This window comes from Aphelocoma coerulescens, chromosome 2, assembly GCF_041296385.1.
Source record: "Aphelocoma coerulescens isolate FSJ_1873_10779 chromosome 2, UR_Acoe_1.0, whole genome shotgun sequence".
NCBI lineage: Eukaryota > Metazoa > Chordata > Aves > Passeriformes > Corvidae > Aphelocoma > Aphelocoma coerulescens.
Window position 1 is genome coordinate 157,151,970 of NC_091015.1, and position 24,411 is coordinate 157,176,380.

General features: G+C 37.8%; 1 protein-coding gene across 1 annotated transcript in view; it reads left to right on the forward strand.

Annotated features, from left to right (window-relative positions):
- The window catches only part of NSMCE2 (NSE2 (MMS21) homolog, SMC5-SMC6 complex SUMO ligase), a 133,001-nt gene that overhangs the window by 62,204 nt on the left and 46,386 nt on the right, over nt 1-24,411 (forward strand). Inside the window, exon 4 of the mRNA XM_069005473.1 lies at nt 1,064-1,217. Within this exon, the coding sequence (XP_068861574.1) occupies nt 1,064-1,217 (154 nt within the window). The remainder of the gene's footprint in view (nt 1-1,063; nt 1,218-24,411) is intronic.

The window sequence follows — 24,411 nt, forward strand, 5'->3', positions numbered from 1 at the left end:
TCCTTTTTTTCCTGTCTTTCACAATGAATAGTAGCATGATCTGGTGAGGGGCAGAATTTAGTGTGTGTGGTAGAGTGGCTTAGTGGAAATGGTGCTTACCTCCTTTTTTTCTGATTGTCATGTTTTGACATAATTTTGGGATAGAAATGGCCTTTTTCTTGTTCAGAAAATGCTTAGCATTAAGGATTTGACAGATGTCCACCTTCTTTCTGACTTTGTGCTGTTGCTGATCCTCATTGCACAGCATAGTCCCTACCACCTGTAAGCTAGTTCTTATGAAGACCCATCAAAGATACACTTCCCTAGAAGTTACTGTGGCCTTGAGATGCAGAAAACTCCAATTATTGTTTTTAGGGTGTTCCCAAAGTGCTTTCTGCATTCTTAGAATATCTTAATATTGTCTATATGATGACTTCCCTTTTCTAGGTATTTATTTTTCAGATCTTTCCTGATGTAATTGCTGTAAGTAAGTGCTTTTCAAGAAACTGCATTTTTGCCTGCTTGTATGGCATAGTGCTTCTTGTTCACACAGCACAAATAAATTGAGGTGGTTTCCTTTCACATTAGCTGTACTGTTTTTGCTGGTACACTAATCTTGCATGTAGATTATAGGCTTCTGTAAACCTGATTCCAAAGTGATGAGAGAGTGGAGGTTTTTACAACACTCTTAGCAAAAGTTATTTCAGATTTTCTGTTATCTTCTCAGTTTCTGGACACAGTTGTATTCTTTGGTTTCTTTCACATTCAGTGTTATGCTGGTTCTTGTTAACATGTTTACCTTCACCACTTGTGGAGGGAAATTTGACTGCAAGGTTCAGTTTTCCCTTGTGTTAGTGTCAGAAATACCCAGAAAATGAGTTGAATGACACTGAGAAGTTAATATCTACATTTCATAGTTACTTTTACTGAAATGAATAATTACTTGGAGGTTATAGCTTCAGAGCAGGAAGCCTAACTGTAGTTAAAAGAAACTGAGATTATGCTAATGAATTTTTGCTTGATGTATTTTGCTTTGTAGTGAAATGTGTCATAATGAATACATTCTATTTCTTCTTCCTTACAGGTAAAACGAGAAAAACCAGAAAATTTACCAGATTTAGAAAACTTGGCCCAAGAAAAATTCCTTGAAATGGAGAGCAAAAACAGTGACTCAGATTTACAAAGGAATGAAAAATACATGTATTTTAAGGATCAGCTTAAGGAGATGAAAAAACAGTGTAAGTCCAGTTTTTAAAAAAAGATCCTTTGAATGCTAAATGGTAAGATGTGACTGCTCTGAAATATAGAGCTGCCACTTACAGCTCAAACTGATGTGAGTGTTCTTAAAAACTTACTTAAATTGATATCTGTGTAGAAAAAAAAGCCAGTGTAATTACTTTGGTAGTTTTATTTAGACTCCCACAGCTTCTGCTGAGTTGGAATACAAATGTAATGAAAATCACCTCTTTTTTTTGTAAAGTGGGCTTTTTCATTTGAAGACCTTTTGCATTTATTTTCTTAATTGATAGGATCTTCTAAAAGGATTAGGTAAGCTGTTTTCATTTGTCACTTAAACAAATTGCTCCTGTTTCACAACTTAGGATGTGTTGCAACTCTAAGAAGACCTTTGCTTTAATCGTAGAACTATATTGTTGGAAAATGCTTACTGTACGTGTTCTCAGGTTTACAGCTTCTGTGCATGCACCGTGTAACACTGCAGATTACTAAAATCTGGTTTTTTTAATTCACGTAATTTTTCAAGTGTTAAAATTTTATGTTATTTGCGCTTAAATTACCAGGAAAGTTGGAGAGTAAACAGCTTGCTTATTTATGCAACACAACAAAATTGTCTGCTTTTATTGCCCCACACATATAGCAGCCATTAAAATATTGCTCTGATTACTGGTGCTGGGAAAGGTCATGGGCTCTGACACTATTTGTGTTGCTCTTCCCCTATCATGATTATGTTCTGAAATCATATTGTTCTGCTTGCTGTCCATTGACCCCTGTACCTATACCCTCCCATCCTGCATTTTGATTTCAACGTAAACTGGTATCTCAGGAACTTCAGGAGTCATAGATTAATGATTTTTACCATTGGAAAATGATATTCTGGGTGCTTTCCTGTAGCTTTCCTTGAGTTTTGCGTTTTTTTGGAGTCCCATCCAAAACCCAATGAAACTGGTGGGAAGAATTTTCCCACTGCACTTTGGACTGCTTCCCTATAGAGATTTATGGAGTGTGAGGACATGCTTGCCAAGGTGAATTTCAGATCTGGTCTCTCAAGACTCCCTAGGATTACAGCTTGAAGGCTTAATATATTTGTTTCCCATCTTCATGGATTTTAGCACTGATCTCTGAGTTTGACAGAGCTCTTGGCACTACTCTAAGAATGAACATACCATACCGAGTTGCAGACCACAAAACAGTGTAATTTTCACTCCCTACATAACCATAAAATTATTACTGCCCCACCATTATGTTGTAATTTCTGATTTCCAGGTGTTTGTAACTAAGAAGATAAAAATCTTGATAACTGACTTTGGATTTACTTTCCACCCTGTAATTGCCTGAGGAAGGGGTGTTGCTCTAGTGATACATTCAGTTCAAGCTATGGGACTAAGTTTTAACTGGCAGACCTGTTGAAAAAAAACCCGAATTAAATAAACACAATAAAAATTATTCTTAAAAAAATATGGGGGCATCATTGTGCTACTGCTGCCTGAAATCCAGATTTGTCTTACTAACCTCTTGACTTTTGGTTGTGCATAGAGGTCAAACTGTGCCCAAAATGAAATGCATGAGGCTGTTGTGTGGACTGCTATGTTCACTGCAAGGACTTTTGGTCAGATGGGTCAGCTTTACGTTTGAAGAATTCATGTTGGTTTTGATTAAATAAATCCATCCCATTTACTCCCATTGCCATATTTATTGCAATTTAAAGGTTGAATGAAAAATTGTTACTTTGCTTTCACAAACAGTCCTGGATGCAATACAATGAACATGCATACAAGTGAACAGGCTGGTGCAGCCACCTTCTTTGGAAATGGATAACTAAGTGCCACCTCAGGTCTGCAGGTAGATTCAAAGTTAAATTTTTGAAAGTTAGCACAATTTTGCTGCCTTAAACTTGCGTTACTGTTGTGTTTCCTGCCTAAATAATCTATTGATCCAATATAAAGTTATTTTCCTATTTCCCTTCCTCTTCAAAAGGGTCTTTTGCTACGAAAGCTTCTAGAAATTAATGAGTAATAATGGGTAACTGAAGATCAGTGGAGTCTGTTTATATTCACATACTTAAATTTGCTTCTCTATGATACAGTGACCTGGAAACTGTAAGACTGTGCCGTTTCTCTATTTATTGTAGTTATGTCATCTTCTTGCCATTGCCCTAATCCTCCCTCTCTCCTTTTGTGTGTTTTTGTCACTCATACCTAGCCCTTAAAAATACCTGTGGAAATGAATATCACAGATATATTCACAAGCTTGAAAATGACAACTACCCACACTCTTACAGGGATGCTTAGAGGGCCTCTGGTCTTAACAGCTTTGTGAGAGACTAAAGTGACAACTGTACTCCATCTGGTGTAAAAAGCCTCTTCTCACTGATGGGCTCTACACAGTAAATTATTATGCCTGGATGTATAGTTGAGCACTGTCAATATTATCTAAAGTACCACATATAGTTTTAAGGTGTGCCAGGGAAGGTTTATATTGGACATTAGGAGGAGTTTCTTCATGGAAGGGGTAGTTAGATGCCGGACTGGACTGCCCAGGGAGGTGGCAGAGTCCCTGTCCCTGGACGTGTTTAAGGAAAGACTGGATGTGGCTCAGTGGCATGGTCTAGTTGATAAGGTGGTGTTCAGCCACAGGTTGGACTGGATGATCTCAGAGGTCTTTTCCAACCTAATTCTGTGATTCTGTGATATGCCATGTAGAAAGAAAATGGTGTTACTGTAAAGGAAGATTGAACTCCCAAGGCAGAAATTCCAGAGCTGCAATACCAGCTGAACTGAAGATTCATAAAATCTGTAAAAGACATTACTAGTTTCCATAAGCTGGTGATTTACCTTAAGACATACTGTGTGTTTTTGGTGGGGTTGTTTTGTAAGAAGAAATTAAGGTCACGCTGTTAAATATTCAGCATTCATGCTTAAGCCAAGTTATCTGTGCATTCTTATCTTCTCCTGTATGAGTTGTGATTTCAAAATGAGTCCTACAATTCTGGCCTCATCTTAACAGATATTATAATGTGTCTTTGGATTTTGGGACACACTTAAAACTGCTAGATGTGAGTTACATGTATCAATAACTTCATCAACAGCTACTGGTTAATACTTTGTTTTCAACTATTAGTCTTGCCAGGCGCAACTTAGTTCACAATTCCTGGCGTGTTTCAAGAACACATATACAGCTGTGGTTGAGTTTTTAGCTCTTTTCTGGAATTCGGTTTTATTGCTCAATTAGATAAAACACAAAAAACTCCTGCCAGGTTTTCTCAGAGGAGCTTTCTGTTGTTGGTTTTCTTTTTTTTTTTTTTCCTTTTGTTCCAATCTTTTCTATCTTAAAGCAGCAGACAGGGTAGATACTAAAATGATTTGCCTTCCAGGATGAGTTACCATTAATGATCATTTATCTTTTATGCAGAGTTTGACATTTCTATTCTAGAATAGCAGAACAAGGAAATACTATATTCTCACATTGTCTTACTACTTAGTAATTAGGATTTGAAGGAGAAAAATTTTCTTAACACAGTTTCTAGGTATGGTGCAAAGTGTGAAGCAGTTAAATACAACCTTATTTTAACAGAAAATTAAGCTAATAAATTTTCTGTTTTGATATTTGCTTCCACAGTGATGAAAGGAAGCTGCATGGTTGCTCCCTGTCCCCTGACAGGTGACTGGCAGTGCCATAGGTAGCTCTAATAGTTGGGGAGGAGAAGAGGAGAAGGGTGCTGTATCACCTTCAGCTTGTCTGCTCTTGGCAGTTATGTGGGAAGGAGGCCTTCCTAGCTTTGAACTTCAGCAGCAGTCAAGGTGCAGAAATGAAATTGGGGAAGTTCATCTCTGTGGCAGTAATGATGAGATCATGCCTCAGAGCAGTTTCTGTTCTGCTCGTCTTTGAGACAGTTTTCAGGCATTTTCTGTAGATCTGTGAGCCTTTATTATGCAGCTACTTTAGCTGGAGTTTGTGCAGTGATGAAAAATCTTCACCTCTGATATGTGTCAAAACACTGTCAGACAGGTTTTATGTGAACAGCAAGTGATTTTTCTGAAGTCTGTTTTCAGAACTATCTTAGTTTCGTAAATTCCCACTTCTTATTTTTAATGGAAAACATTTTCATTTTTCTACTCAAACCTTCTCAGACTGTAAGCAGTAGGAGTGTTGATTTGTTTTTCGTTTTTTTAACCATTTCTTGTACCCCCAAGTGGCTACATTATTTTTTCCAAATAAGTGAGTACTTGGAGGGGTATTCACTAAATGTGGTAACACCAGAAAGTTCTAAATGATTGCATGTGTGGTAAGGAAAATTTTTTGTGCCCTTAACACTACATGACTGATGCTGTCCTTAGACATAATGGTCCTGGATCTGCAAAGTGCTTAGCGGTCTCCTTTTGATTAAGTGAAATGCTTAGCTTAAGTTGCTTAAATTAAATTTTATGAGTAGATCCTTTGAAATTAGTGAGATTACTGGCATGTTTCACTTCCTTATTGGAGCATAACCACAGTACAGAGCCTTGCTAGAGTGAGCCCATAGGAACTAAACTATGATTACTGCAGGAGTTGTAACTTTGCATTTTGTATCTTCTGTAAGTTTAAAATCCTACCTTCTGTTTGAAGTTGTATTACTGAGTCTTTTTATTTCATGCCAGAATATATATATATATTTATACATACATACATATACACATATCAAAGGTGTCTGTCTTCTGGCAGAAAGTATGAGAATTTTGTCTTCACAGAATCAAACTAAGATCTGTCTTTATTCTTCCTTTATCAGTATAAATTGGTGATACTCTCTACGGAGAACTAGTTAGAAGGTTTGATCTCTACTCCTGTGACCCTAGCTACCACTGCTGTATTTGTTGAGGGTTATTTAGTGTCAAGTTTGGTGCACAAAGGATGACAGATTTCATAGTCCTTTTGTAGCAGCTGATAACATGCACTTTGGAATCCTTGATAACTGCAGGTTCTGCAAACACACAACAGATGCACGCTTCAGTAGTGATTTTGTGGAAGGTGCTAAGATCTGGGTGAATGACAGTATTGCTGGTTGTTCCAAACAGTTTGAATTTGGCAAATGTAGGAAAGATAATACTTTTTAATGGGGGACAAATAATTTTGAGACTCAATAGTAGTTTAGGCAATTTTTTGTCACAGGAAACCAGTCACTGTCATGTAGTTAGGAAAGTAGCTACACTGCAGTTGTAAGGATCTTTCTTGCCTTCTCCACTGAAGAAAAAAAAGTCTCTGAGTCTTTGAAAGGAAAAAGTATGTATCATTTGGCTAGGATGGATTTACAGTCATTATCAATAAGCAAATATTTTGAAAGGAGAAGATTTTAAATTTAATGTTCAAGTAGATGCCATATGCCCTGTTGATACATGTATTTTAAGCTATGCATATGCTGAGAAATAATGATGTGAAAAAATGTCATTTTAGATACAGTTTGGGATAGAAAAAATGACACTCTGAAAGGAATTATCTTTAAATTTTTAAAACTGTCTATTGTAGGTTCCAGGAAAGACTAAGGTCTTTGATTTGGTTTTATTAGGATAAGAAAACATGCTGCAGCAAGATACTGTGTATTATAGTGCTTGACAAGCTTCATCCAATTAATCCTCAAAACATCACACTGAGATAAGCAAGTTAATTTTTCTTCTCACCACGCAGCAGTGGTGAAATTTGAGGAAATAGTTGAAGTTACTTTTGTGGACTCACGTAACTGATTTGCAGATCTGGGTTTCTCTTTGGTTGTAGCTGACTTCTTAGTTGGCCTATTTTTGTCTCTACACTTAGCTCTGATGGCAGAGAAAAATAACATTAGTGTATTTTTCCTTATATTTTTAACGTAAAAAAATTAAATCCTCTTACTGACTAACTATGAGAAAACAACTTCAGCACAAGAGTTGAAAATTCCGGCTGAAAGTGGGATTGGTGTTATAACAGTTCAGTGGTCTGTGTGGGATGTGCACTTTTCATTTTTGTAAAGTTCCTTACAGACAGCCCCTTGACTAGTAAAGAAATGAAAGAGGATCCGGCACTTAGGAAGGTCAATTGAAGTTTAGGCGACCTCGGTTTAGGTCTTCATTTTGTTACCCTCTTGTCATCTTAGATCAAGTATTTAGTTTCAGAACAGGTCACTGGGAGTTAGGTGCCTAAAAACTTTGTGGGTCTGGGCCTTGCACCCATGTCTTGAATTCAGTTCTGTGTATATTGTGTTTGTGGACTGTGCAAGAAGAGACCTGGACTAGCTCATATCAGTGCTGCTCTGGGCTGGTACCTTATGGAGCAAAGCAGCCATGTCCAATTGAGTGCTAGACATTCAATTACCCTGCTTCTCTTGTGGCACTAAAATATCATTATTATGTTTTTGTAGTTTTTTCAGTTCGAAGAACTGTAGATAATAACCTAAGTGTGTTTTAGTGTGCCACAGTAATGTTTTCATGGCATGATGCTGAGGGGGCAGACTGCATCCCCAGAGGAGTGGAATGGGTATGTCAAGAGGCATTTTTGTGAATGAGAGCTGACTTTTCGGTAGGGCTGAAGGACTATCCTGAGAAGAGAAACTTGGCATGGCTTTTCCTTTTGGGACTGTCCTGTCTGGGTATTTCCTGGAAGGAACTAGTTGATTTGCTCAGGATTTGCCCACTTGTAGTTTTGAAGGATTAAGAGATGAGGGCCTGACAATGGAATGAATTAAAGTTACTCTATTTCACAGAGTTTTTGGAAAGATCAGGTAGAGAAACAAACTAGATAAATGGGATGCTCATGTAGTATAGCAATGGGAGCTGTTATGGTACCTAAGAACTATATCCAAAGTGCAGAATTACCATCACAGCTAGTGCCCTTGCTAGTTTGTGAAGAAAGACCAACTCCAGAATGAATGAAACCATCAGAACTTTCCTTCTGCAATCTGGAATGACTTTTCCAGGGTAAAAATTGGCTATGTTGTAAATACAGAAGTTTGCATTAGCAATAATTGTGTTAGTGGATTAATGAAGAACGGCAATTACCAGTAGACCTGGTGAGGGTTTCTTTGATGAAATGATTGCCTTTCTAATGTGATTGATCAAAATAAGAAGTTTCTTGCTTTGGCATTTAGCGCTCTGACATGTAATTCAGAGTTAAAATGAAAGAGGAATCATGACACCCCCCCCAACTGCTTCTCTGTTATGAGTAACCTGGAATATAAGAGACCTGAGTTTCAGTCATGGTGATTTAAAATCAGAACTTGACTGACTCTTGGCCTACTAAGTGATTGACCTGTAACTCTGGAATCAGTCTCCCTCTCTCTCTGTCCACAGTGTATTTAACTGTACATAAAAATGGCAACAACTGCAGAAGGAAATACTGAGAGACACTGACCCTTTAGCCCTATGGTAAAGCACTCAGCTGAGGGAGGACATATCTAAATCAGAAAGAGCACCAGATGTAGGTCTCTTCTGTTAGAAATATTTGCCCTTCTAATCAGCAGATGCTTGAGGATAAGATCTTCTTATCTCTACGTCTGTCATCTAATCTATACATATATTTTTAAAATCTACATTTTATTCCATTGAAAAAGTCTCTTCAGGATGTAATTCTTGGTTTTATATCAGCCTTGGTTTCAGTTCAGCACCGAGTCTATAAAATCTAGAAAGGAAATGGAGTGTTACATGGAAATAATTTTTTATGATTATTATACACTTAGGGAAAATACTTAGGTTAATTTATTGTTACCGTACCGCCATGGGATAATTTTCTTCTAACTGAGCACATTGATGGCTGCGAGCATGGCATTTTTATTGTTCATATGAATATACAGGTCAGGAAGGAGCTTCTAGATGCTGCTTCTGTTCCCATGATGTTGCATTCAATCACAATATCTAATAAAATGCCATCTTAAAATATATTAATTTTTTCTCCTTTGTTTCTCTTGGAAGGATGGTGAAAAACCTTAGGACTTTGCTCAGATGGTGAGAAATTTTCAAGCAAAATAAGTCTGTGACCGAGTTTTTGCTCATTGTTTCTGTTTCAGCTCTATACCCTGGCTTATAGAAATGTTCTCCCTCAATGGAGTTTAGTTCAATTCAGTCAGTTCCTGTATTTCTTGACTCTATGGTAATCCAGTTATGCAACAGGGAAACTTGTAAAATCTCATGTCTTGTGACCATACTTGAACTCATTAGAAATGTTTTATAAATTTCAGATGAGTGAGAAGCATAGGGATAGATACCAAACCTTGACTGTATTCAAAATGGGGAAATGTTAAATAGATGGATTATACCCTATGAGAAATTTACTTTCTGGTAATAAAACACCAGTGACTTCACTTAGAGTTTTCATTCACTTCTTTCCTGGTGTAATAATACAAACTATTTTGCAAATCTAAGTGCTGAAAATACAAGGACAGCTAAGTACAAGTTTACTTGCCGTTATATCTGTTGTCTGCTGTTCAGAAAGATTTAAAAGTCAGAGGAATCAGGTATTCCATTCTTTTGCCATGATCTTACAGTTAAAATTTTAAGTGTGGTCACCAGAAAACAGGTGAAGAACAGTGCAAGGAGAAAAAATCAAAGAAAAAGGAAAGGGAGAACATCACAGTGTTAAATTTTTTAAATGAGATGCTTTCATTTTGAAGTTAGGATATTGAGGAGAAAGGAGAAAAATGAAGCTTAGTGAAGCTTTAAAATTAGAGAACTTTGTTTTATTTACTCATTTTTTCTGTTACTTGAATATTTATCTGGAGGGACAGTAGGCTTTTTTACTCTTTCTATATGTTCATTTCAGTCATTTATATGTGGGACTTTGTGCCATCAGTATGCACGAGGATCAGTGGAAATCCTAATTCAAGTAGAACTCTACTATTCCAAGTAATGCATTTGTATTGAGTGCCAGGACAAAAAACATTTGTGAAGAAACAAGCAAGTAGTTCTGATATAATGCTGACTAAATAATAATCCATCAATGCATATCACACTGCATGGTAACTTCAGAATACTCCAGAAAAATTAAAACACTTGGTGTTTTTATAGGTCCTGGAACTATTTGCCATGTGGGTCTTTCAGAAGTATGGTATGTCCTTCAGAAGTATGGCAGGTTGAGGTAGATCTTGCCTTGGTAAGCACCAGTGAAGGCCTGAAATCGGCGGAGTTTCCCTGATCTATATTTGCAACATGCAAAATAGTAGTGTACAGCAAGATTAATAAATATCCTCTAATTCCATATCAGACATTCATGTGCATTGGCTGCTTACCGTAATTTTTGATATCCATATTATTTCATTTCCCTCTTAAAAGCCGTAGGCACTGATAAACTCACAGTAGAGCATGCAGTACGGCATGGTAAAATTGAATTTTATGCCAGTAATATACTGGAGATCTTCTTCACACTCCCCCAAACCTGTTAAATGTTGAGCTGAAATGGAGGAAGAAAGCTAGAGAAGCGCTAAAGGACTGCAAAACCCATCTGTTAGGTCTGTGGACCTCAGACTGGATGCCAGAGCCTAGAGTTAAGTGCCTTGGCTCCCAGGAGGAGGGCTATGGCACACCTGCTTGAACAGCTTTGTTCAGTGACAAATCTGTTCCGTCAGCACAGAGTGCTTTACATCTGTATGTGAATCACAGTATTGCATAAGTTGACTAAAACTGTGCCAACTATTAAGTATATACTTTACTATAAAGTAATGCTCTTTTACTGTGAGACTGAGCACCTGTGCTTGTATTATGTAGCTGTAGATTTAAGAATTTCAGACTCTCAAATGATTACTGATGTCATCGGGGAGCTAAAGTGCTAATTCTATGTACTGTTTCTCAGGGGTAACCTAAGAGATGTTACTTTCAATCACCATTAGCACAAAGTCAAAAAAATCGAACACCTTTATTGGCATTTACACTTAGTCTTAAGCAGGCTTGGAGCATTCAGATGTTCTGTCACAACTGAGGAGTGGTTTTAGTTGTCACCTTTCAGCAGTTACTAGCTCCGATTTCAGACATAGCATCTGACTTTACAAGTGTGGATAGGTTTATCATGTCTTATCTCAAATGTGGATGTAGATCTGTGTTACCAGACTTGCAATAAATGATTTTAGGATTAAAGACAAGTTGCTTAACAGGTGTTCCAACAGGCACTAAAAATACTTGTTGAGGGAGAGAAGCAGTTAATGGAGTGGTGGTGAGAGTGCTTATGTTTTATACCATAGCATTGTGACTACAGCAGTTTCCCAGGAAGCGATGCCAATAAATTCACAAATAAGCACCTAAAAAAAGCCCTTACGAGGAAGATGACGTTTGACTCCTCTCTGGATCCTCCCCTGACTGGATTACTGGAGACTGGATGATACCAGGAAAACATTGCTGTTGGCTTTCCCTGCCTTGTGTCCTCTGTAGCAATTTTCATTACTCATCATCAGAGTAAGGCTGCTGGATGGGATGGAACTTACATCTGACATCGCACCATTGCTCACAGGCTTTTCAGCACCCCCTTGGCTGCAGGCAGGTGTGCAGAGGGCACTCTGCAGTCCTTCAGTTGAAGCAGAATGCCACCATGTGCAGCTGGAAGTGGAAGGGGGCTGGGAAGGACTGGAAGGGAGTGTACTCCAGTAGTTAACTCTTGCAGCAAGAAATGGAAATCTGGATTCTGTACATCTCCATCATCACCTTCTCTTCTTCCACTTGAATGGAGCTGTGCCTCCTTTCAAGAGCCAAAGAGGTTGTGAGACAAATGGTGTATTCTTAGATATTCAGGCTGGGGCAGCTCTGGACAAGTACAGAACTTAGATCTTCAGATCCCTGGAGAACCTGGGAGAGACTTACTGGAGATAGATACCTTTAGGGTTAAGAGGCCACCGAACAGAATTTTTCATCATTTTGAACTTCAGTAGTTTGCTTCAGTTCTTTGGGTCTGGCCCAGCCTTAGGTATTCTCCCTCGCTCCCTGTTTGAAGGTTTAAGGATCAGTCCAAGACTTAGTGAAATCAAAAGAAGTTTTTGCAGGAAGGCTGTTCCTCATGATCTATCTAAACTCCAGTATAAACTAAGTGTCTAGTTTACAGTCAGATAGGAAAACACAGAGGAAAACAATCCTTGCTTATCACAGGATGGAAGACTTCAAAAAAGCTGAGGAGTTTCCTTTGAGGGAAGAAACGTAAAAGCTTTCTGATTGCTTTATCAACTTCTACAATAAAAATAGCAATTACTGGAATTTAAGACTAATGAATAAATCACTGTATTAAAATGGGAACAAAAAAGTTTAACTAGCAATCATATGTAATCATTTGGCAGCTCTGTTATTAGTGTGGGCAAAGTAAGCTATTCACCTAACCTTCGCTGCAGCATCCATTGCTTTGGGTTTTTTGTGGATCTTTTTTTTCCCTGACAATGCAGATTGAAGTCTTCTTTTCTGATCTCCAGCGGAGTTTTGTTTTGATGTCTACATCTGTTTTGTCAGATGCCTGCATTAGTTGGGCTCATATTCTACAAATACCTGCTCACCTAAGAAAACACGGCTGTGTAGATTGCTGCATTGAAGTTGTGCCTGCATATGGGTTTTGTCACATCACAGCTGTGTCATGGAAAAATATTTTCCAGCTCTGTTCCAGCTTTTCACCACTTTTCTCATTTTACCCAACTGCTCCCCAGCCTCAGTCAGCATCCTTCCTCCTTTTTCTGGAGCTGCTTTCCCTTTTCAGAGATGCCACAACCTCCTTCCTCCCTTTAGTCCTCCTCTTTGGCTTTAGCTTTGCCAGCTCCTCCTTAGAAGTGACACAGAACATTTTACCCATGATGGATGTACTTAGATTCACTAGTGAGGCCTTCCTATCAGTCTTGTTTTGTCCTGAAAAAAATACTTCCATCTCAGTAGTGTACACAGCACAAGCTGTAATTTAGAAGAAAGTAGTGGCTATTGACCACTAACAGTATGGTGGTGTGCTAGCTATGGCTTTACATTTTTGTTAAGAGTTGGAAAAACTAGTAGCTGAGTGAGTCATGAAACTCAGTGTAGCGAAATTCAGTTGTAAATGAAAGAGGAACATTTCCATATTCTTAATTTGGCTTAATTCCTTTGCCTAATGGCTGTGTATATACCATAAACATTGTGAAGGAGCAACCATGGAAACACTTGTTTTCTTGCATTGCTAAATTTACTCAGGGTTGACTATTAACACAGCGCCTGGCATTACTTTAAAAGCAAAAATAGCTGAAGCGTGACTCACTATGAGTCATTTACTGCTAGTCCTGCTATACTGCCTAGAGCTTGACATTGAACAAGTTGGCAGCCTGCATTGCTGCATTTTTTTCTAGGAACTTTGAACACATTTCATTCTTGTGAATTCTCTTGTGCAACAATATTGAACACAGCAATGTGTTTATTTTTCTTCCAAAGTCGAATGAATCAGAAAATGGTGAAACAAAGAGTATTTTTCTTGGAGATTCTGGAAGAGATGGATTCTGAGAATTATTTTTTTTAGGTGCAATAATGAAACGATTGCATGGATGTTAAAAGTTAATTACATTTTATTCAGATTACATAAGATATATTTTATATATGTTAAAATACCTGTATTGTTATTATTGATTTCCATTTTCAGTTAAGGCATATGTAGAATGAGAAGGCTAAGCCTGTAGGCTGAGAATGTCTTCTCTTGGGTTGGCAAGGGTTTTTTGATGGGAGGGCAGTCAGCTCTGAAGGGGCAGACAAAATGAGGCAACTGTGTTCCTATTGGTCTCTGTATGTAAAAGGCACACCCTAAATATGGTACTGGGTATCTGACAGTGAGTAGCTTGTTGGCTGACTCTGTGAATGCCTAAAAAGATCAGCTGATTTCAGTCAGATGGGAAGGGGGTAACAAGAGAGGGCTGAAACCAAAAGCAACTTGCTGAGGCAACCATGTGATGAGATCCTGAAATACACTGGCAGGACCAAACATCACTCTTCACATGATGCTAAAATTTTGGTTCCACCTAAATGTTATTTCTAATGAAAAGCCACTTCTTAGAACAATAGATAATGAAATTCTTTAATATTTTCCATATTTTTTCCTACTTTAAAAATATTACTATGATAATTGAAGAAGAATCTTATGCTATCAGCATACACCTTCTGCATGTGTTCAAAGGAGGTACCAAAAATCAAACTAAAATATTAATAGTGTAAGCTCAAAACAGCTACAAATGTAAAATCCCACATCCTTGTTATGGAGAAAAAGCTTGCTATTTATCTCTTCCTGTAACTACAGATTATGGAACTAGAGTCTGTAAGTTACAGTCATCTGTACATTTAATAATATATGCTGTGCAGGATCTTTGTAAGCTAAAACATTTTCTCTGTCTAATCTGCTAGAACATCAACTTCAAAAATTTCTCTTGAAGTGGTTTCCCTATTAAAAAATCTCATTATGATGACTCAAGAGAGGAATAAGAATGATTAATTAGGCTTAACAGTGACATCCTAAGCATTGTCCTGATATGCACTCTTCTGCCTCATTTCAACATGAATTTGTGATCACTGCACTGAACACTTCTCTTTAAAATTTAAAATTGTTCAGTAAATTTAACTAAATATGGTTAAAGTATTTTTTCTTTGTTTTCCTGACAAACAATCATATGAAAAATGATACCATGTTATTTTCCTAAACCTAGAATAAAAAAATGATCATGTATATCAAACAGTATAAGGTGGGAAAGGATTTTGATTTTTTTTCTGTGTTACCTCTTGGACAGTGACCCCCAAATCCCTGTGATTAAAGTGGTTGCAGTAGTTACTCATGGTATATGCTCTTTAGCAATCTCTTCATAGCTACTGAATAGGCTGTGCCTCAGCCCCACCTCCAGGCATGTTAGGCAGAATATAGACATGAGAATTTATGTTAGGAGTGAGACTGTGTCTTTTAAAAGACAGCTCTGTGTAGGAGGTTTTCTGCTCAGAGGATCATCAGAAAGATTGGAGCTGCCTAAGGCATGATATCTCTTGGGCATCTCTATACACGTCGTGTAAGTAATGTCTCTATTAAGCTATAGCAAATTATTCCCCTCACATACGCGGTGTTTCCGTGTACACGTTCATACATTGACAGAGTAAGGGCAGGGCAGTGATGAGGAGTCTCTAGGAGAGATCAGAAGACCAGGTGCTGAGCTCTAGATTAATACATGGAAGCATCATAGTCCAGCACTTAATGAGAACTTTATTACAAATTTTTTTTTCCGTATAAATACGTATGAAATACTCTGTTGAAGTGAAACCAACATCCTGTTACGTGTTTATCCGAAAGTGATAGGTGAAAACTCTCAGTTCTCAAATCACTTGCTGTTCCAGTTATGAATCCAAGATGATTTTCTTTAATATTTTCACATGATAGAGCAAACAGAACACATTATAGAAAGCTGTAAATCATGCAGAGTGCTGAGAAGAATTCGTATCCACTTAACCACTGCAGGCTGTGAGGATGCACATCTTGCTGCATTCTTTCCCGGGGTCTTGAAGCATGCTTGGGGTGCAGTATAGGCACTACAGTGTCTGTGAGTTGTCAACAGAAAAGTGACAGGAATTTCGAACTAACAAATTGGGTTCCTTGGATATATCCAGGTCCAGCCCTGCTTTCAACAGCAGAGTGGAGGCTTTTTTCCCCCACCCTTGCAACTGATTTTATCAGGTACATCTAACCTGAGGAACTCTTTCATATATAATGAATGGATAGAATGCTTAGGGTGTAATTCCTTATTCCCGTGGAGTTGTGAATAATATAGTTATTACTAAACAAATTTGCCATTAAATTACTTGCACAGCATGAGCTACAGATGGCCAGAAAAAAACTGTTCTTTATCTGTTGCACTATTTTTATGTGACTGTGCCCTGTTAGAACCAACCTTTGTGACTAAGGTTGTCCTGTGAGCCTTTAATCTTAAAAATAGCCCTTTTTTGCTACAGTTTGTCTGAGGTTGATTCACAAGCATAGCCGTACAAGATCCAGTGGCATCAATGAACTGACTGTTAATCACTGTCACCATTTGAGAAGAGTCTGAATGTTAAAGTGCTCATTTCTAAACAGCTGCCAAGTGCTTTCCTTTTTCAAAAGCCATTAGGCTAGCAGATTTCACTGTCTCTGTTGTTTCTTACACACATTAAATCTATGGCAAGCCTTTTATATTTATGGTAGCAGGTGTATTTGTGATGTATCAGTGGACAGATTTGCCCTGAGATGAACTACAGATCAGAAATGACAAACAGATGTTTGCAATTGAAGAGATCTTTCAAGTCAATAGAGTCCTTAGTCTTGGGGCAGTCAAGTCACCAAAGACAATGGGAGTGAAGACACAGGCTTTTCACTGAACAAGTTAAAAACTCATCCTTTAAGACATAACTAGCTTGTGTATTTCAGATCAGTTGTGCTATCTGAGAAAATTAAGATACTGATGGTAAACTTCCTGCATCAATGCTGCATATTGCAAAGTTAATTTCCTAAATCCACATTTAAGAAGCTAAGTCTGGAGTCATATTTTTAGTTTATATATAAACTTGGAGTATCTCTTTAGCTCCCTCATTGAGAATTTGATTAGCATCTTTGTTAGGTTGACCTCTGTAGGATGGGGAAAGTCTGCACCTCAGGATGAGTGTCTACAGACATGTGCAGACATACTGAGTTCCTCTGCCTGCCTTGTCTCTACATCTAGTCAGGCCAGTGCCATGCAAATGTGGCTATACAAATTCTGAATCAGCACTAGTCTCCCAGTTCAACCAAGGGAATGGGCAGAAGAGCTTTGTTTACACCCACCTGTGTAGATGTGCCCTCAGATCGCCAGAATTCCAGAGAGCTGAGATTGTAATTAGAACAATGTGCTCATACTTCAGCTTATATAGATGTCTCTACGTGTGGGTTAGTTTGCTTTTACTGCTTGTGCCTCCTGAGCAGAGCTCAAGCCTCTGCTTGAGACATCAGCATGATTAATATTCCACTGAATATCTAGCTGAGCATCATTATTGTATTTTTTTTTTAGGTGGATAAAAATAGGTAGCAAGAACAGAGAAGCATTTAATAGGCTGTTGACGTACCTCCTGTTTAAAGAGGAACACAAAAAAAGAGAGAAAACATTCTGTATATATTCTGTATGGATGTATGAAGCTTGCTCTAAAATTGCTTGAATCGAGGTGTTTAGTGAAAAAGATCATGTTTGCAGTCCAGGTATTGTTTTAGACCTTAGTAAAATACTACAGAATGTGAATCAGTTGATGGTTATCTGTGATGAGCAGGTAAACAAAAGATGTATTTCCCAATGGGGTTTTCATATGATGGTGACAAACTCCATTGCACAACAATGGTCACATTCCGAAGCTGCAACCAGGTTCTGGAGGGCTTAATTTCACAACTGCTTACTGTGTCCTATTGCATTACAGTGACCTTTCAATAAAAAGGGAGATTGCCAGGTTGTTTTTTTGTTTTTTAACTTAAAAACTCAGTGACTATATAGTGCACTGCCCTGTTTTTACATAGCAAATTTTGTCCTTGACATTTTTAAACTATGTCCTCTGGAAAAACATTCAGAAGCTTTTGTGTTTTCTACCTTTTTATTAATCTCTATTGTGCAGCTCTACTTAACATTTGCATTTATGCTGGCAATACAGCTAATAGTAAAAAAATAATTCTGATATTGAGTGACTGACGTTAAAAGTCTGTTTTCCTTACATATCATCCATCCGGCATAGCAACACAACAAAATTATTTGTTGTTTAGTTTATAAGGGGTTCTTTTTTTCCAAGGTGATTTCATGAAACCTCATTTCTAAAAATTGAAAGAATAGCCACAAAGCAAAAATAAAATCATGTTAACACATTATGATATGAGAAGGCTATAAACATCTAAACAGTATTTAGTTCTTGGCTGTTAGAATTTATGATTATGACATTCCCTACATAGTGACTCTGCTACAAGTACACTTGTACCTCATATTGTGAAACAGTCATGTAATCTTAAAAATTATTCAGTAAAAAATTACTCTGAAGCTGATAAATGAAGACAATATACAACAGCCTGAAGAGTGCAGGCTGACAGGGCCAGACCTGCAATGAAAAGTATTTTACCATTGGTCCTGGGAAGGCAAGGAAGAGAGAAGCCCAACAGACACTGGCCATAACCAGGCTTTCCTGCAGTTGGTTGGATTGCTTACTTAGTTGGTTAGTTGCTTACTACAGTTGGGTCTTAGATAATCCGTGTCTGTGATATGGGAATGTCACATTTAGACTGAGCAGGCGTCAAGTGTGAATAGGATATAGATTCTGAAGTTTGAACAAATGTCAGTTCAAGATAACAAAGTAACTATTAAGCCTATTTTCAACTACAGACTTGCCCATCATCCTTGTGTATGTTGGGTACGCTCAGGTGTAAACTTAGGTCTCACTCTGGAAGATGCTCTCAATAAGGAAAGCTTGAGGCTGCTATCCTAACCCCAAGCTGTCAATCATGTGGTCTGATCTGATCAGCTGCAAGTAAGATTTGAGCATCTAACAACCACAACTCACCAGCAGATCACATAACCTCTGCTGTTTGTAATCATGATTTGGATGCTTTGAGCCTGAGCCACAGTTGTGCTGGCAGCTGGCAGTGTGGTACCAGATGTGACACCTAGAATATTTTGTTTTGAGCAGCTGTTCACTTTACAGTATACTTCACTTTACAGAGCCCAGGAATTACCTCTGAAATTCAGTGAAAATTAAAATGAATATACCTTCGAATTGGTCTGTATTGTTACTGTCAATAGATGTCTTCAGAAGAGTCCATTCCTCTGCTGAGATTCCTAGCAGAGAGAAAAGGTCACTTCCATAGTGAGAATTTTGCCCCCCACCCCCCTGTTTCCACACCAAAAGGAAGCTTTCCATGGTGCCAGAGAGTCTGAAAGCAGTGTAAGCAATTAGCAAGAGCTTGAAAATTCCATTGCAAGAAGCAGGACTACTCAGGAGTGGAGATGCTTGGGATTTTTCAGCCTGATTACTTGCAGTGACAGAGAGGTGATGTGTGTTAATTACAGCTCCTTAACCTCCTTAGATGCAGTTGCATAAAAGCCCAGAACCCTCCATGTTGAAACGTAAGGCACTGCGGCATTCCCTGGCTCCTCTGCCTTGGTAGTCTTAGACCATCCATACAAACCACTGACCTGCCTAGGTGAGGCATAAACAGGTGTGTCTATGAGCCAACCTGTAAGTGGCTGTGGTGCAGAAATGGGAAAGTTTCTCATTAAGATGTGTGGCTGAGTAATAGAACCTCCGATATTATCTCTGTGGGTCAGTCAGCCTTTGAGAGTGGATCAAGAAAGCTGTGGTCAGTGTTCAGCCAGTGCTTTGTAGTGCAGGTCTGACCCAAGTATGAGGAATAGAAAAAAGATTTTTGTGTAAAATGGCATTTCAGATTACCGGATGTATGTCTTCTGTTCTGGTGTGTATTTTGTGCTGTCTTCATTATAACAAGAAATAATGGCATTATAACAGGCAACATAATGAATTCCGATCGTTCAGTGCAGCTTGGAGAGGGGAGTTCAGCATGATATTTAAATTAACTCTTTGTAAATACAAAAGTCTCATTATAGATAATGACTGTCACAGTTTTCCAGGAATTATAATGAAAGGATATTTTCAACTATTTTTCAAGACATTTTATCCAGGCAGTTCATGGAACAGATTTTTTAAGGTTTAAAATAGAAAAGCAGTCATTAGGAAAAAAATTGTTTTAAGCTACTGCCTTTAAAAATAAGTAACCAAAGTCTTGAACAAAAGATCTAACTTGAAATAATGTTTTTTGTCCTGCTCTTTTTCTAGAAAGTTCTCTTTAAATTGATGGTACTGGTGTAATCCTAAACCAAAATGCCTGTCTAGAAATTAATTCATAAACAATAATTAAATAATAAGGGATGTTTCATATATGGAACACTAGAGTTTAATCTGGAAAACCTTGCATATTGCATGGACTAAGGCTTATGAGACATTACGGGAAATATGTGGCACAGCAAGCACTTCATACCATCATAACATATGCCAAGATTTTATTCTGGTAACAGTGAAGTAAATATCATCCCTACTCTACAGTGATCTTCCAAAAGTTCCACATATGTTTTGCTTAGCATTTGATTTAAACACTATTTCAGGTGAAAAATAATATTTAAGCGAAACCCGGTGACCTAAATATGGCAAAGAAATGTTAACACGCTTTTTTTTTTTTTTTTTTTGAGAAATTTCATCTTCTATCTGGTGAGACATTGTGTGTGGACATTCTTTTGTAACCATTAACAATATCATTTCCCCAGATACTGTTGTATTTCTTGACATTGACAGTCTTTTTTACTTCTCAGTTCGCTTTTCTTCAGAAGTAGAACTGGAAGCTATTTGATTGCTCTTCCTCCAGAATCTAGCAAAGCACAGTAATTCTACTGAGGTTTGAGAGTAAATACAGAAATGGCTTGCTTTTCTGGGATGAGATATATGAATTTTACATTCAGAAATAAGTATTTTAAGCACACATCAAAGGAAATACCAATGTATTTGAAAAGCTGTTACAAGTGTTAGGAGTTACATGCATTAAGTTTGAGCATACTATCAACTAATTCAAAATCTGTCCAGAAACACTGAAGAATGCAAAATGTATGAGCTAAGCATGTACCCACATCTACTGCAGGACATGACCCAGCACCATTATTTTTTAAACTTGCATTTATGGTCTTTTATAGCTACCAGTAAGACCAGTTTTAGCAGGAATTTTCCCTCTTTCCTGAAGTTTTTCAAACAGCACGTGTGTGTTACATGCTGTGTATACATCCACTTCTGTAGCTGTGTCTGCCACTTACTCCTGTTGAGCATTGTGCCAACCTGGGGGATTCACTTCCTTCCAGCGCCTTTATCTCACTTTCCTGCTTTACATAAGCCCTGTGGTCTTTCCTCTTCTGGTCAATAGCTGATAGATGTGTTCTAAAGTTTTGCTCCCAGAGTGGTAGTGCCTTCTACGTAGATCCCAGTTTGAGATCTTCTTAGAAGAGCCTTTCCTTGAAAAACAGCCTGGCACCAGGGCCCTCTCTGTACATTCAGTCTGGTTTGTCCTTGCTGAGGACCTGCATATACAGTGCCCCTGTGGCGTGTTACCAGATACAAGGAGGGTTATACCTCAGCCTGGAGTTACACTGAGAAATCCCTAATGACAAGTCCTGTAACTATACTCCTAAACCCTGCCTGCTGTTGAAGCAAGAATGACAGGACTTGTGCTCCAGGTGATTTCTGCTAATTCTGCTGATAATCCAGCAAAGGTTTTTAACTCTTCGGTGTGAAGCCTACAGTAAAAGCTGTTCAATGTGCAGTCTAGTTTGTGTAATAGTAAATAAATCTAACTGCTTTGACAGTGTATTGTGACTGTATTGATTTAGGAAAAACCGCATAGTTTTTAGGATTCAAAATACCTGCCTTAAAAGTTAGGAAAGTAAAACACAAAAAAATCCTTTGTTGCTTTTTTATTAATCTTGTATTCTTGGTTTACTTTGGTGAACTAATTTTTCAGGAAATAGGTTTTGCTTTAATCTTCTTGCTCACCACTGCTTGTGATTTTTTTAACTTGTTTTGATTAAGCAATATTCTGATGAGTATTAGTATGACAAGGCTGCCCAGCACAAGGCACATGTACTAGCACAGTTCCTTTTGTTTCTCAAGGTCTTAGACCTACTTAGTTTCCCTTAAATTTAATTTCCTTAATTTCCATTTTTTCCAATTGTTGTCTTTATTTTTCTGCTTTCAGTTTTACTCAGCTATTTTTCATCCTTGATCAGTATTTTTGTTTTGGGATGCTACAAATGCAGGCACCCAGCTGTGACAGCTATGAATGTCCCCCAGATTTTGTCTTAAATACAGCAAATCTGCAGCTGTCAGTACCTGTTGTAAAGCTGTGGTTATCTGCAGGGTAATGGTTCCAGTCATATTTTGCAGCCACACGTAATGTGAACAAGTAGTGTGACTTTCTTTTTAAGAACTGGCTTATCCATACAGAATTTTGCAATACTGAGGCTGCAAGTTCAGTGAGCTGTTTTTCCTGTCCTAGTAGAAACTGAAAATTACTTAGATTTCCAGAAAGAAGGGAGCATGTAGTTGTGCAAAAACCTGTATTTACAGAAAATTTACAGAACGTGGAAAGTACTAATTTTGCATTTTATATTCAGTAGATATGTTGCAATGCTATAACTGTTTTTGCTAAACTTGAATTTTGTGGCTATTTACTGCATAGTCCCTGCTCACATCATAGAGTGCTTTACTTATCAGAATGAATTGAAAATGAAATTCCAAGTTCTTCACTTCAGAATTGAAGAGCACTAATCTAGATGCATTAAATAATTTCTGACTCTACATATTTAGAAGGTTTGAAGGTGAATTGTATATGACCATTTTATTTCAACTGTTTAAAACAGCAATTGCTACAGTGGGTGAAAACAGCAATTGATGAAAGCAGGTCATGTATTCTGGTTTCCTGTCCCAAGAGTGACAGACATACTGTTTTGGAAGAAAGGATAGAAACTTAAGCAGGGATCATTATGTCTAAGGAAGAAAAATATTATTGACTTCTCATTTAGAGAGGTTCATGTATACCCTAAAAAAAATACATTTTTAGTTCTTCTAAATCATTCTTTTGGTGTTTACACTTACAGTAAAGACATCTTAATTTCTCTGCAGATGATCTCAGTGTGTTCTAGGAAGTACAAAGCAACTGTTCAATGCCAAGAAATTGAGGTTTTACGTTTTTAACTAATATAGTGTAACTGGAAATAGACCTTCCCAGCCCATTGTAAATGAGAAGTAAAACCTGTTAGCTTAAACCACCATGAAGGTAACTTGTAAAGAATGTTCTTACTGTGTGAGCAAAACAAGCAGAATATACCTTTGTGATGATTTAGCCCTTTGTGTCTGTGACCTGTTACCTCACTAGGTCCTTGACACCTGGGCATCTTTATTCTTTGTCTCATGACACCTTACTAGGCACAGGAGAAGTTCTAAGACATAGGAGAAGGTCCTGTTCTCCTCCAAGTGTCTCTTCAAAACCACTCTGCTGCACTGCATAGAGAGAACTCTAATTATGGGTGGGCAGATGGAACGTTGTGATTGTTCTTCCTCACTGGCTTGCAAATCCTGTGCATCCTATTATTTGTTATCCTGTCCTTGCTACCATCCTCAGCCCAACCCACTTGTTTATCTCCTCTGCCTGGTTTGTCCTGCCCTTTAGGTTGCATGCTTTGGAGAAGAGATTGTCATTTTACCTAATACAGGGGTTTTCTGACCAGACTGGCATTCAGGTGGTACTGCAATGTAGATACTATGTAATGGTAATACTTCTGCAGAGGTGGAACAAGTGCTATATATAAAAAGAGCCTCATTCTCTTCCAAGGTGCACCACATGCTAGTATTTTGTGTATTTAACTATGAGCAGAAGCTTATATACATCTAAATAGAGCTACTTTGGCAGACTCCCTGTGACAAGAGCCAGCATTCTATGAATGTAGTTTAATCAATGAACTGTATGTAAACCACTGAAATTTATTCAGTCTAAACAAATCCAGAGTCTTTAATGACAAACGTTTAATCCTTCAGGATTGCATAACTGGGGGATTTAGGGATTAGTTAGCTTTGAAAATAGGTCAAGGAAACATCTACATTTGGTTAAAAGCTAATCAGGCAAGGAAATAAGTAAAATAGTATAAAAGCTTTAGAAGAAGTCTTTTACAAAATTAGTTTTATGTAATGGTACAAAGAATGTTTTCTATTTGTCTAAGAGATGCAGAGCCTTGTACCCCTTTTCATTTACACTGGTAGAATTCAAGGGAAACTCCATTAAACAAGAGATGTTTAGAGTTAGGAGTTGTGTATTTTGTTTCTCTGTGTCTAATACTTTGGAATGACTTCATGAAATTTTATGAAAACTTCAAAATTACTATTAAGAGATAAGATTTGTAAGTATGAACACTATCAAAAGCTGCAGTGAAAATAGGGCTGCAATCCTAGAAGTGAGGTTATGAAAGAAAAGTTTAGGAATCACTCCAGTGAGGCTTTTGACCTAAATCTAATAATCTCCCCAGCTACTGAAGTCTGAATTCCTTCTTTCAGTTACTATTCAACTTTTCTTCCTCACTTCACCTCTTTTGCTCACTGAATGGGCTTTCTGCTTCCTAGTGCTATCTGGATTGTGATATGGCTTGTGTTGGCAGAGGTTATCCAGTCCTGTAAT